Consider the following 15,000-nt stretch of genomic DNA (forward strand, 5'->3'; position numbering starts at 1 on the left):
TATTTAGAGGACTGATATTTAGGGTTCGAGCCTGAACGGTTGTCTGAGTGTGTTTTGGTGTAGACCCAAATAAAACCGGTTTTCTAAGGAGCCTCTTGCTGGAGGTATGTGCTCTATATTCTCGAGTTGTAGTGTGAGGAAACTTGTGTTCAAATTTCCACACAAGGACAATAAAGCTTCTTGTTATATAAAAAACTATGACAAAGAAATAATTATGTCTCAATTAAAACAGAATCAATCATGAATAATAGACTTCTGATCATCGTAAATAAGAGACAGGAAGCAACGAGCTTCCTGACACACTGATTTAAACAAGGTCCAGCTGAGGTCACAACCTGAAAGACTCTGTCACTGTTTCTCTCCTCATGTTTCCTCCTCTTCACTCTCTCTCTCTGTGTCATCCTTCACCTCCCTCCTCCTCCTCTCCTCCTCCCCTCCTCCTGATCACGCTCTCATGGCGTGGAGCAGGCGTGGCGGCAGTGAGCAAGGCATCGTATTTCAGCTGCAGTCTGCAGCGGTGAAGCCCACAGAGCAGCGGCAGCTCGACAGGAATAGCTGCTGTTCATACTGAAACGTGACCACAGCGAACAGTACATTACACTGAGATGGTTTTATACTGTTTGCACACGGAGACGTTCACAAACTGCTGCTGGTTTGGTTTTATTGAGAATAACTGAGTCGAGTGTCCAGGTTCAGGTGAAGAGTCAGAGACTCTGTCTTCAGCAGAGACCCAGAGGACACGATGAATAGACGGCAAGAAGCACAAGCTTTGAAATGTACAGGACATAAAAAGAACGTGTCTGGTTTGACAGAGTCAATTAATTGTAATTCAAGTTTTTATTGTCATTGCACGAAACAATACAAAGAATTTCAGAGTGCTGCTTCTGATCAGTGCAAGATGAAAAAGTTACGACTTTGACAGACACAAACAATAAATAAATTTGTAGCCTCTAATTTATTTCGTAAGTTTGTAACCATTTCTATGCTAACACAGTTAGCATGTGTTCCTCTTGCTTTTGTAATAAGCTCAGTGTGAATGTCAGGTTTATTAATAAGTGGATTTAAATATGGAAAAGTAGTGAAATGGTTGAAATGTGTTGTACAGGAAGTGGAGCTCTGTTTACACACACACACACACCCACACACACACACACACACACACACACGCACACACACGCACACACACACACACACACACACACACACACACACACACACACAGAGGAATGTAATCAAGTTTTTTTGAGTTCATCAGACTAAATACTTTCTGTTTCTGACCCTTAAAGCAACGTCTGACCTTTGACCTCTGCTGCCTTGAGAGACATTAAATTCTGTTCGGCTCCAAGAACAAGAGGCTGAGATGAATATGAAATGAAGCCTCTCGATCAATCAAACAACAGAATCATCATCTTAATGAGCCAACAATCACATCGCTCATGTCAAGTTAGCTTAGCTTCGGCACAGATGCTAAGAGAAGCTAGGGTACGGATGAACTGAGAAAGAAATTCTGTTGTGGATTCAGCCCCTGGGAGCGGCCTGTAGGGGGGGCTGTGCTTGGGTTGGATTGATTACATGTACAGTTTACGTTCTGTACGACATCCAGTCGCAGAACGTGAATGACAGGTGCACAGAGAGGGCTGGTAAAAACTTTATGGATGTTTTGGTGTCCCACAGGGATCTGTCCCGGGCACCATTGAGCTGGTTTATTTCCCTCTGCCCTGATGTAAGTGCTGAGACTACAGAGCTAACTTTGTATTCTTCACACACAACCTGTACATGACACACACACACTCACAGCAACCGCTCTGTCTATGGTAAAACAAGCTTCACGTTATGAGCACAAGAACTCCACAGGCCACAGGCCATGTTTATTATCAACACTTAGCATCGACTGGACCGATGAAGATTTCTCTAATCTGACTTTAGTGCAGATCCAGTGTTACACTCTGCAAACACCTGAGAGGGAGCATGTTCATCAATACCCTGACCTCTGACCCCGACCCTCAGATTGTGTGATTGGCAGCTGAAGACCACATGTCCGACAATCGGCTCACGTGCACGGAGCTGAAACAAGAAGGTCTGTGATTATTTTAATCATCAGTGAGCCACAGCAACAATAATGATGCTTGAGGTCGTGTCGGCTGTTAACTGATGAGAAGTGACACTCAAAGATCCTCACAGAAAACAGAAAGCTCACTCACACACAAACACAGGAAAACACAGGTCAGGAGCTGAAGTCAGGACGTGTCACTAGTGAAACTGAGGGGGAGAGAGGTGGATTTAAATATGGCTGCTCTCTGTTCTGTAGACTTGATTCAAAGAAATTAATAAAAGACAATAAATAAAACTCATCAAAGAAGCAGAAACACCACTAACAAAGTGGAAATGATTTAACGAAGACCTGGAACTTATCATTAGTGTTTGAGTTCATAACTTCCGACAGATGTTGACTTACACTAACTTATCAGTCCCTCTCCTTTATTCACTTTGGTCTCCTCAGACTCTTCAGCTGCTGAACGCTGTGTATATGTTTCCCTGCTGCTCTGAGTCTGTAGCTGTTTGATGCTCAGCAGGTCGAGGACAGAGAGACTGAAAACACCAGAGAAATAATATTCATTGTTCGTCTTTATATACATCACATTACATTGGATTTAATTCAGACTCTTTTATCCAAAGCAACTCACAATAAGTGCATCAACCATGAGGGAACAAACCCAGAACAACAAGAACCAAGAAAGTACAATTTTCGGTCGGATGGCACGAGCAGGTAGACCTGCCAGGAGGGAGGTGCAGTAGTCTAGGCCTGAGATGACCAGAGCCTGGACCAGAGCCTGGACCAGAACCTGGACCAGATCCTGGACCAGAGCCTGGACCAGAGTCTGGACCAGAGACTGGACCAGAGCCTGGACCAGAGCCTGGACCAGAGCCTGGACCAGGTGACCAGAACCTGTGACGCCCTCTGAGTGATAAGGGGACGTGTTCTCCTGATGTTGTGCAGCATGTATCTACAGGAACGTGTCGTGGCTGGGAGAGCCTTTCCCTGGAAGGGACGCTGGTAACAACACTCAGGCAGTTCCCTCTGACAACACAATGCACCTAGTGTATGTTCAACACTGTTCTGCATTTACACTGTACGAAGCAGCGTGTGGACTTATTTAATTGACATATAAAAAGTCTGCATGTATATAAACTCCTCGTGTACGTTTCAGCTCTCGTGCCTTTCAGACGGAGCACAAAGTGTTTGAGTCTCTGCAGCTCACGTCTCCTGCAGGCAGCTCCTGACTGTTTATTCATTTTAATAAAGTGCTGCTGAGAGTCTGACGTCAGTTCTGGGGCAGCGAGCGTTTTAAACACAAGACGCCAGAACACATTCGTCTGTGCAGCATTATGTAAGTGAACTTTTTCTACAGAAGCTCTTTGAGGAGCAGTTTGCTTCTGGCCAACACTCGGCCTCTCTGCTTTCATCTGCTGCACAAAGAGCTGAGGTTTTATCAGATGTGGAGGTCGATAAGGAGGCAGTGTCCATTCAGCTCTTTGTGCCATAAATGCTGCATCACGTGTCCACGTCTGCGTTAAACACACACGCCAGGTTTCCATTGATCCTTGTTAAAGTCAGGACCAATCACGTCTCCCCACAAACCAAACCCAGAGACTCTTTTATAAAGTGTCGTGAGCCAGGAAAGTTCTGAATCTGAGGCTGTGACTCAGGCCTTGTTCTCACCTGTGGAACATTTAGTTCTGCTGAGCTAATCTGGTCCCTGAAACAGCAATTTATACCCAAACACGGTGTCGACCTCAAACCACATACAGGCCAACAAACACATGTAGCTATAAGATCCTGAACCGTGTCCCCGGAGTCTCTGCTGTGTGAGAAGCATCTGTCAGATTTCAGACATCAGTTGTTAAAGAGGTGGTGTGAGTGAAGCTCGGCCGTGAAAGCAGCAGTGACGCGGTGGAAACAAGAAGCTCTTTGTTGCTCCGTGCTATTTTGTTTTTACCCAAATGATCCAACCTGAGAGAGGGAGAACACTGGATTTGTTCACAGGCTTGTGCACAGAACGCTTTTATTTGTCTTCGAGGCACAATGAAGAACGAAAGGTTTTTAACAACTGACTATTATTATTATTATTAAGGTTCTTGCTTCGTGGTTTGAGTCTGTAATTCTGAATTTTTATTTCCATATCACCAAATGATTTTGATGGTAGTTCTTTAAGACAGAAGCTAGGGAGGGGAACCCTGCAATTTATTTGAAAGACAGTGTGGATGTTATTAAACACGTACACGAATATATTATATTTTGATGACGTATTATAAGATGTCCTAGTGAAATACAATATGTAATCATGACTAATCATTCCTATTTGACATGTAATTACGTTAAAATACATATTGAATGGCTCTTTATTTCATGTGGTGCCACCATCAGGTCAAATGACTCTTGAATTGCTCCATCACGTGGGAGCTGAAAACCATTCTTTGTGGATATTCATGTTCCCCAGAGGATGAATTCTGAGGCTTTAACACCCACTCCTCCACAAACACAGTCCTGACTGATAACCTCAGTTGCTTCACATGTGAACTCTGTTATCATGCGTGTCTCAGTGCTAATTATAGAGTTTTCCTCTTTGTGTGGATGTGACTCTGAACATGCGTCGTCCACGTTGCCTCCGGACACAGGTCCTCTGTAACGTGGAGCAGCTCTTCAGGCCTCAGGAGACAATGAGTAAAGACTGTTTCACCTCCTGGTTACGACACTGGTGCCGAGTTTGAACTGGCTGCTGTTGTCTCAGGTCAAACATGACCCAACTGTCTCCCGCCAAACAATCAACCAGCTGCGTTGTTCTCTTGACTTTTACTTTCCTGTGTGTCATGTGGGAATCACCATAGACCGCAGTCCTCACGGGTTCGAACACACCTTTGTGATGACGAGTTTCACATCAACAGTCAGTCTCAGCTGTCAATCACGACGTCTCAGCCTGTTTTTACATCATCAAATAACTAATGAAAACCAAACGGATCAGAAACACTTGAACAAACATCAGTGAGATAAGAACGAGCTGAAACGACAGAAACATCTTTGACAAACATTTATTTAACGTCTACTTTGATTTTCTTTAGTTTGGTCCATGTCCCATCTGCTAACATGGGAGAGGCGGGCTTATGACCCATTTCTATTCATTGTCATTCTCTGCAAGAGTTCACATGTGCATTTAGACATGTGTGTTTGAGTTCACACTCACACACTCACACACACACACACACTCACACACTCACACTCACACACACACACACACACACACACACACACACACACACAGACACAGAAACTAAACAATGGCACACACTCAAAATGTCACCACATGCTGGTCGATCATTTACCGGAGCACGTGCCAGAGATCAGTTCTATCTGTTGACCTCATTGACCTCATTGACCTCGACACACGCACACGCACACACACACACACACACACACACACACACACACACGCACACGCACACGCACCTGATCACCTACTTTTTTTCTTTCGGTATAAAGTCTTATTTGTTGATTCAGGTCAGACGTGTTGTTTTTCAACCTGTTCACTCGATGTAGAGCAGCTGTTATTCTCAGGTGCTCTACATCGATCTAACGTCATTAATGTTAATATAGAATCAAGATATGCAGGAACTGGTCACGTTGTAATATTATTTTTCATTTTTTATTGTGCTGCTCGTTAGCCTCTAGCTAACATCTGTAAATAAACAAAGCAGTGGTCAAAGTCCCCAGAGGAGCAACCCCCAACATCTGGCTTCACTAACACGGACACGAGCCAAAGGAAAAGGAGGTTTCATCAACACAAATAGAAAAAGACTCATTATTGTTTGTATCCATAACCCTGCTAGAATAGAGGCCAACAAGCTGGTTATCGTTTTCTCACTAATTCTCCTGGAAGATCGTAAAACTAAAGAAACTGTGCAGTTTTTCCTTCTGACCGACGACAACTAAACCTTTTAATCTCCTTAAATAAAATGAAAATATCAGTTTATTCCTTTTTGACACGTTTCAGAAAACCGTGCAGACACGATCGTCACGTCTAAGCTGATAAATCAGGTTTTCTTATAAAAATATCTTAAATCTTACAAACCCAGAATCTCCTCTGACTTTGCACAATCAGACAAACATTCAAATGTCAGTAAAGTTGAAATAGAACCACGGCTGTTGCTTCAGATCGTCACCACATGAAAACTCTCATGAGAATCTCTCCTCTCTGTTTTATGTCGGTATCTCGTTTCTCTCTGCATGACAAGTTTGGATAAAGACGATGAATTGTCCTCACAGGACTTTTTGTTGAACCTGTTTTAATCTCATTGACTTGGATTTGTTTTTGCGGCCTCACTAACACTACATGGGAGGTTTCTGTGTTTCCATCCTCGTTGCATCACTTGGGTCCAGTCCCCTCTGGATGCTGCCCGGCCTCCGTCAATGTTTGACCAGCGTTGGACTGTGAGCTGCACGTGTTGCTCGCTGCACTTTTCTTAGCTCAAAGTCAAAGATAATTAACTGTAAAATATTCTCATCAGGGGACATTGATGTTTCAGGTGAGAATGGGTCAGAACTGGTGATGTACTGACGTCCAATAACCAGTGAATGTTACTGTACTAACAGATACCTACAAACATATGAATGCCATTCACTGACACTGGAATGAAAAACAGGAAGACCGAGTCGGAGACAAACGTAGTTCACGTGGATTTGTCAGGAAATTACAGTTACTGAAGGAATGGCGTCCCATCAGGCAGCTGGCGGAGCCTCAGGTCAGGTCCACCTCTGGATCAGATGGTGTTGTGAAGATGATGTGGGATCAGCTGCTCGATTTAAAACAATCAAATATAAAGAGAGGAGCAGAGGAGCCGTGTGGAATCTGGTCAGATCCAAACTGGAGGGAGGAGGTTTCACTTTATAACATCCTGCGAGGCCCCAAACTAATTATTCAACATTTATCTCACCAACCTGGACCTGCTTCTGCCTGATGTCAGATGGTAGTGATGATGATAATGATGCTCACAACTAATTTCTATTCAAAAGAACTTGATAAAACAAGGTTCCTGAACTGATTTACCCTCTGAACGACGTCTCCACTCTCAGCTCACTTATATTCCTACGTTCCAACAATCATTCAAACATCAGCACAACTAAATTCAAAGCTCAGACACAATCAACAACATCACAGTATCTGTTGCACAGATGTTACATGTGTGGTGATGAGTTCCTTCCTAACTGATGGTTACTGGTACGACGCATGAGATTGTTGTGTCCTGGTCGTTTAAAGAGCTCTGATGTGTTTCTTCTCATATTAGAGTCCTGACAACAACAGAAAATCTCCACACGAAGAGTTAAAACTGTGATAAAGCAGGAATTTCCTGATCCGGCCTGAGGTCTTTCCTCTGTGCATGCCAGCGTCAGGCAGCGAGCGTCTTCCTGCTCAATGTGAATTCTGCACGAACCACAACTGAAATGAGGAAAGTTAAAGAAAAACACCTGCAGACACACGACACGGCCTGTTTTTAATATAATTAATATAATGTGAATATTAAGAGGGTTCAAAAAACAGTTTTTACTCATTTAGTTTTATTTTATTGCATTTAAACATTGAACTGTTACTGAAAATCACAAAGTTTCACAATAAAAGCCCTGAAGGGAAGGAGAAACTTCCTGGTTTCATTGAGACTTTAAATGTGAAGCAGACACAGGTTAAAAACTCACTGTCACAATAAATCAATGTCAAATAAATCCAACGTTAACAAACTGAACAGAGAATTAAATTCTCTTTTATTCCTCTCGCTGATGTAAACACAGGCTCCGCCCACTGATTACTTATAATCTATTTAAACCAAATGTTTGTAATCATGACGCTTAACAATGCTTATATAATAAAACGATTTAATCATCGTAAACCTCGTCAGTAGAGTCGTCATCGGCCAATCAGATTAGATGAGTGGTTCATGGGTTTGTTTACATTTGCTATGAATTTACTGATATCGAACCTTATGTAGATTTTCTGATTGGGAGACAAAACTGAAAATAATACTGATCCATTGAAAATGATGTTTCTGACAATACAAATATAAAAAATACCCAACATTGACCTGGATATTATAGATAATAATACATATTTCTTTGTTTTTCATGATGAGTTGTCGCTCAACAAAAAATCACATTGTGCAAGAGAACTGAATCTTTTATAACAAAGCCTCAGGAGTCGTGAATCTTTTAGCACAAATATAGAAATTTATTTGAGAAAAGGGAAATACATGACTGACGCAGTGCTTGTCAGCTACACACACCTTCAAGTGAAACACAACGTGTGTGGGTGCAGACCCTAAAGGAATATATATATATATATATATATATATATATATATATATATATATATATATATATATATATATATATATATAATTTCAAAGACAAATCTCAATCCCAGCCTCACGTACTTTACACTCATCACAGAATTGCACTTGAAAACAAGCAAACACAAACATTCGGTACTTACACCATCTCTCGCCCGACGTACGATAACCACACACACACATTTCCAAACCTCTTCCTCGTTCGAGGCAACCAATCACATGCAGAGACTCGTCCTTTGATAGCAGCTCAGTTCCTTTACAAACTTTCCCCATAATTACATCATCCAAACATTTAGCATCAGACAAACATGTGCAATTCACACCGCGGGACAGAAGGGGCAGCGTGACCTCAACTTTCAATCACGTTTAATTACTTTTCTGAAGGTGCAAAAGTTTAGTGTGCATGTTTCATTAGAAATGAATCACCTGTGTTTGCTTTAGCAGAGTCGCATCTTGTCGCCGTGCACTCTCCGTACGTTCCCTTCAATATGAAGGACTTCATCAGCTCCACTTCTGCTCCTTCAGTTGACAGAATCACATTGAGAGGGACGTCTCAACCAATCAGTGCATATTTAACACATCACATTTGCTGTGGATTGTACAGATACTGTGTGTTGGACTTTGAAGGCACATGGGTATTTTACAACAGAGGAATGTGTGGACAGGTTCCCTGTGTCGGCTGAACACGGAACGTTCTGTGTTCTTCCTCTGCTGAAAGCTTCAGTGTAGTTTGTGGCCCAGAGCCAGTCCAGTCACACTGAGTCGTGTCAGCGTCTTCACTCAGTTCAGCTGCGTTTCAGCTCAGCCCCCCCCCGCTCTCACCAGTAAGGCACCGTGTTATCGATCTGACCCCAGCTCTGCCAGCCGGGAAACAGGCCGCTGGACATGCGTGGGCTTCCGAACTGATCGAAGTCCAGCTCAAAAACCTTCACGCCACCGTTGGTCTGCTCCGGAGGCTTCTTCTGCTCAACAGAAGTCTGGGATGTCCGATTGTTCAGGTCCTCGCCGTTCAAGCCGACATGTTTGAGAACGTAGTTCTTGCCGTCGTTATTGTCCCAGAAGATCTGACTCTGGACCTTGAAGCAGATGCAGAACTCGACACGGTTCTGTGGTGGGAGGTGGGACGGAAGCTCCAGGACGAACGCATAGGTGTCAGTGTCCTGGCAGCCGTACACGTTGTTCATGAAGGTGCACTCCACGTCTGTGAAGCTGGTCCACGAGTCGAAGGTGGTGCGCACCTGCACAGACTTCTCGAAGCCGATGTTCCGGACCTTGATGGTGCCGGTCAGTGAGCGCTTCTGCAGGGAGCAGTTCTCCAAGCAGACCGAATTCTTAATCAGGCGGTTCCGGAAATCCAGGTAGTCGGCGGAGGGCTGATTAAAGTCCAGCGCCAGGCTGCCCGCCGAGCTGATCTTTAGATCCTTGGTGGCTGATTCCAGGTCTGTCATGTCAAACTGCAGCTCCTCCATGATGCCTCCACAACGCTTCATTTTATACGGCTCATCGTCGAACTTGGAGAAGACGTGGATGGCTGTGAGTGACATCCCCTTGGTGTCGGCGAACACCACCCTCTTCTTGCCGGCCCTGTTGTTCCAGGTCACGCAGCCACCATCGTCTTTGTGCTGGCTGCTGAGGCAGGGCCGCAGGGGTTTGTAGAGCCGCTGGTGGTGGTAGTGGCCGGTGGCCTGGTTGACCCGGTTGTTAGCTCGCTGCAGCTCCTCGTAGGAGCTGAGGAAACCCCGGAGCGGCGGCGGAGAGTGGCTGATGTAGAATCTCATGGCCACATCCATCGGCATGACTGGGCCGGGCATCGCCGAGGGACTGAAAGACGTGAGCACACTGAGGGACGGAGAGGGGAGGAGGAGGGAGGAGGAGAGAGAGAGAGAGGGAGAGAGAGAGGGAGGAGGAATTTGAGAGAAAATGTGAGGGCAGTGGAGAGAGGGAGAGGCGAGAGGGAGCGAGAGGGAGAGAGAGAGAGAGACAGATCAGAACAGTGTGATCCTATTTCTTCTTTTTGTAAAATAGCTGCTTCTCTCTTCTGACGTTTGATGAAACTCGTCACATTTACAACACTTTGCAGCGTCAATGTGACAAAACGTGCATCAGATTTTATAATAATGTTTTAAATAACTCAAATATACAGAATGTTTAGACAGATTTCTGCTTCTAATCTACCTCATGCACGAGGAAGCTGTGGTTTAAAGGCTCAGCAGTGAATCAGTCACTTTCTAAGAGCTCGATCAAACATTTCAGTTTCTCTTACCTTGCAGCACTCATGGAGCAAAGAGACCAGGACTTCCACGGAGGAGAAGTTTCATAAAGTTCCTCTGCAGCTCTAGAAACTCATGCTGGCGACACTCCCCTTCTCTTCCTGCCTCTCACTGCCGGGCTCTGCTCCTGCACTCAGGGATTTCAACTGCCACATAGAGATTACTTTGCATATTCTGTCATATGGTTCCTCAGGCAGCCAATGAGGAGTCGGTGGAATTTCTCACCAGCCAATGGTTGTGAGTTTGACCTGGCAGCCGTCCTGCAGATGGGGAGTGTCGCCTGCCTGGCCCTCAGGGTTCAGATGCCTCAGCTGCTATGTGAGCAGCGTCATGGACCCCTGCTGGAGCCGGAGGAGATCTTCACATGACTCAGGGTGAGGGGCCGCTGGTTCCCATCACACAGCACTGCACCAGTGTGATGACCACACTGCACCAGTGTGATGACCACACTGGTGCAGTGTGGTCATCACACTGACAAACTGATTCAATAAATAATGTTAAATAATAATGTAAAAACTCCCTGAAACAAGAGAAATACTGTTTATATGATGATTTATACAAACACTATATATGTACTAAAGTCTATATATTATATTTATGGATGCATGTGTTTGTATTTGTAAATATTTTGTAAAAACTATTTCTGAAACAAGTCTAAGGAATAAAGAAATATTATATGATTTGTACATATATAAACTCTAGTAAATATGTGCACATATGGACTTAGGTTCATAGCATTGTTTTATGTGATATGATTATATTATATTATATTATATTAATATTATTATATTTCCAAAGCATCAATTCTTAGTAAAACTGAATTAAAATGAACATTTCCTGAGTCTCTACATGTTGACAGAAGCTATTTTTAAACTTTGTTTGCTTCATTGATTTTCTGCTGCGAGTTAAACATTATCCTCACAAACACATTGAATTGACTTTATTTCTGAGGATGAGGAGAGATTCAGATTCTTCATCACAGCAAAAATCTGCTGCGTCACAAATGTCTTCCTGTAGTAACACAGCTGAGCAGTTACAGGCTCGTGTCTGCCCCCTAGAGGCGGTGACGCTCCTGAAATCAAAACTGGAACAGAGAAAAGTCCAAGAACAAATTGTTGTGTCGAACATCTGGAACCTCTGGAACATCTGGAACCTCTGGAACATCTGGAGCATCTGAAACAGCTGGAGCATCTGGAGCATCTGGAACATCTGTATTCAGCCTCCTCTCATTCACCTGTGAGTGCAGCAGCAGCTTTCAGGAGCAGAGATCTGGCATGAACGTCCTGCAGGGTTTTCCCCCTCATGCCCCCCCCCTCATACACCCCCCCCCCTCCCCCCCCTCATGCACCCCCCCCTGGAGAGACTTTAGACTCCGAGTCCTGAACACGCCGCTTCCACATGGTCGTATTTATCACAGCCTCGCCCGACTGCCCCAGGTTATCGATTTCAATATAGACTCAGGGTTGCATCATAAAAAACTGTCTTTATTTAGCAACATTTACTACAAAGTAAAATCAGCAGTGATTAAACAAAAGCTATTAAAGCTGATAAAACTCATAAAATCACAGATAACAGGTTTATAGAAGAAGAAACAATAAAAATGATTATTTAGTTTCCTTATCAAATATAAAACTAAAGAGTTTTATCCTGTGCTGCTCTAATGAAGACGGATATTTTTCTTTGTGAGACATTAATTTAATGTTTTTGAAATCAGGTGGAAACGTCGTCTGAACGATCACACGTTGGTTTCAGTCCATGTGATCGTCTCTTTTCTCTTTGGATTGGAATTCTCTGACCTTCTCTGCCTGAGCACATATTGCTAAACCAGAAATGTATGAAACAGGGTTGATAAGCTGCAGAAGTAGGGACTGAAAACACAAATCAATATAAGTTTAAGGTCTCAAACAATATTGATTGTTGGACAGGAATTATGTCTGATCAGGGAAAAGCTGAGAAAACAGCGACTGATAAGACCAGTGGTACATGGGCTGAAGTACTTATTAGTGATGTTTAACTGTGACTTTTAAGGTAATTGTATTTGAATATTCAATATCTAAGTATTTATATCCAACTGTACATGCTACTTACTTTGCAAATTCAAATGCATTCAGATAGATAATCCGATATGAAGTGTGTGTGAGAATCTTTGGCCCGTGTCACTTCCTGGCTGCCAGCTGGCTCGGATGAAGCTGCAGCTTCGAAGGCCACAGACAAAAGGGATCAGCAGAGAGTATCGGGCGCCTCGATTGGCCGACAGCTGTCATGTGACCTCTGTGGTTCTCGTGAGTGCTGAGATCCAGCAGAGCGAGATGTAATGTCAGACCAACCCGAGACCGAGCCAACGTAAAAATAGACCTGATCCTTCCTCGTGTCTCCATCTCTGTTCGGAGTGAAGATCCAGCAGAATTCAAATCATCCATGAAATCTGTTCATGAGTAAACTATCGGGGCTAAAAGCTCAAATCAGGAAAACTTCTAAATGTTGGAGGAGTATTTTGTTCTCACTTCTCTCTGTGTGTGTGTGTGTGTGTGTGTGTGTGTGTGTGTGTGTGTGTGTGAGTGTGTGTGTGTGTGTGTGTGTGTGTGTGTGTGAGTGTGAGTGTGTGAGTGTGTGTGTGAGTGTGAGTGTGTGAGTGTGTGTGTGTGTGTGAGTGTGTGTGTGTGAGTGTGAGTGTGTGAGTGTGTGTGTGTGTGTGCTGATGACATTCGAGACTCAAGATGTTTTATTGTCTCAGCAGTTACACAAATTCAAAAGTGTGAAAACCGTTTTGCAGGGAAACTCTTAAAATAAAGTTGTTAAGTTCGTAATTAAAGACAGAACAGGAATAATAATTTATTAATAGTTTTAAAGTGTCATCTGCGTACAATCATGAGTGACAGTTGTTACCACGCTGCACCAGGTTAACAATGTAAAGAGGAGGGGACCTGAACCAGATCCCTGTGGAACTCCTCTGTGTCGTGCTGCTGAACCCGGGACCGGATTCTGGGAGTAAAAGATTTAATTGAAAGTTTTAATGTAGAATCAAAAAGGTTTCAGGTGAGATTCATCTTTTATAAATATAATTTCATTATGTTCATAAGTTGCATGTTAGAATAAAACTGACACAGAGTTTATTTTGTTTTTTGTTTATGGATTTATTAACGAGGAGCAGTCAGAGTCCAGCTCTTATCGCTCACATGTCACGAAGCATGGATCAGATTTATCAGATGTGTGGGAACGGGACAGAATCATGTGTTTTATTAAGTCTGACCTGAAGTAAAGATCTTTCATTTTCAAAAACATCACAAACCAAGAAAAGGAAAACTTCTTCATGCATTAAAAGAAAATACATATTTTTATCTCCACACACACAGACCTCGGGACGTCGGCCGCCCTCAGACGTCCTGTGGACCGCTGCCTGGCGTCTGTCAGAGGACGGCGTTGTTCAAAGTTCAGTCCTGATACCGAATGAGGGCGGGTTAAAGTCCTTCCACTGACCTCAGGTCTGTTTATGGCCCTGATCATAGAAGCACTTGTACAGTAAATCATTTCTGGACAGCTTGACCCAGTTTGGGTCACCTCAGGGTCGGGTTTCTCACAGATGAGACAGTTACTCGTGTATTTATAGGTTTCAGTGTTTTTGCAGATTTTCCTGTGTTAATGTTGATTTTTCAGGTTTGTCTCTAATTATCTTTTCTGATCTCAGATCTTTTTTTTTATAAACTTTTACCTGTTGAATTGCAGAATCTTGGACTTTATGACTTTTCAATCATGTTCACAACTTTCCTCGCAGGTCTGTTGCTGCATTGTCGAGGTTTTCTATATTTCAAAGTATCGTGTGTATTTTCTCTGCTCCTGATAATAACAATAAAACTGTTAAATTAAGATTTTTAGTTGATTTTAGTCTTATTAATGAGGTAATGATTTATTTTGCATTGTGTGTATATAGTTTACAAGTTGCTGCTGGAAAAGAGTCCGAGTGACGACATTAAATAAAACCAATTTTCAGGGTGAATTAGAAGAGTGTCTCCACATCGTTATCTTCAGTTCACTGTTTTCTGTCTCTGTCTCTTTGGACGTAAACATTATTAAAAATATGAACCAGCTGTTGTGGACTTTAAACTCTTCATCTGTGAAAACACATCATGTCCTTAAAACAACTTGGAACAGCCCTCCGCTCTCTCTCTTGTTTTAGATTGTAAAGATGGACGACGTGACAGCTCCCAAAGTGAAGCAGTACCTTTACATAACCCTCCTCCTCCATGTTAGCAGACAGGACATGGACCAAACTAAAAGAAGACGTTAAATAAATGTTTAAAGATGGTTTCTGTCCTTTCAGCTCGTTCTCATCTCACCGATG

At 43.1% G+C, this 15,000-nt stretch overlaps 1 protein-coding gene and 1 long non-coding RNA gene across 2 annotated transcripts in view; both read right to left on the bottom strand.

Annotated features, from left to right (window-relative positions):
- The window catches only part of LOC117775051, a 25,868-nt gene extending 17,490 nt beyond the window's left edge, over window positions 1-8,378 (bottom strand). The window contains exon 1 of the long non-coding RNA XR_004616167.1: window positions 7,730-8,378. This is a non-coding gene — a long non-coding RNA (uncharacterized LOC117775051). The remainder of the gene's footprint in view (window positions 1-7,729) is intronic.
- A 730-nt stretch (window positions 8,379-9,108) lies between these two features.
- On the bottom strand, window positions 9,109-10,805 carry ppp1r3cb (protein phosphatase 1, regulatory subunit 3Cb). Its single transcript, XM_034607820.1, has 2 exons — window positions 10,655-10,805; window positions 9,109-10,230 (listed from the first exon to the last, which is right to left on the bottom strand). Exons 1-2 carry the CDS (start codon window positions 10,666-10,668, stop codon window positions 9,210-9,212), a joined length of 1,035 nt encoding a protein of 344 aa, XP_034463711.1. The 5' UTR covers window positions 10,669-10,805; the 3' UTR covers window positions 9,109-9,209.
- Between the last annotated feature and the right edge of the window lie 4,195 nt (window positions 10,806-15,000).

Source organism: Hippoglossus hippoglossus, chromosome 15 (genome assembly GCF_009819705.1).
Source record: "Hippoglossus hippoglossus isolate fHipHip1 chromosome 15, fHipHip1.pri, whole genome shotgun sequence".
NCBI classification, from domain to species: domain Eukaryota; kingdom Metazoa; phylum Chordata; class Actinopteri; order Pleuronectiformes; family Pleuronectidae; genus Hippoglossus; species Hippoglossus hippoglossus.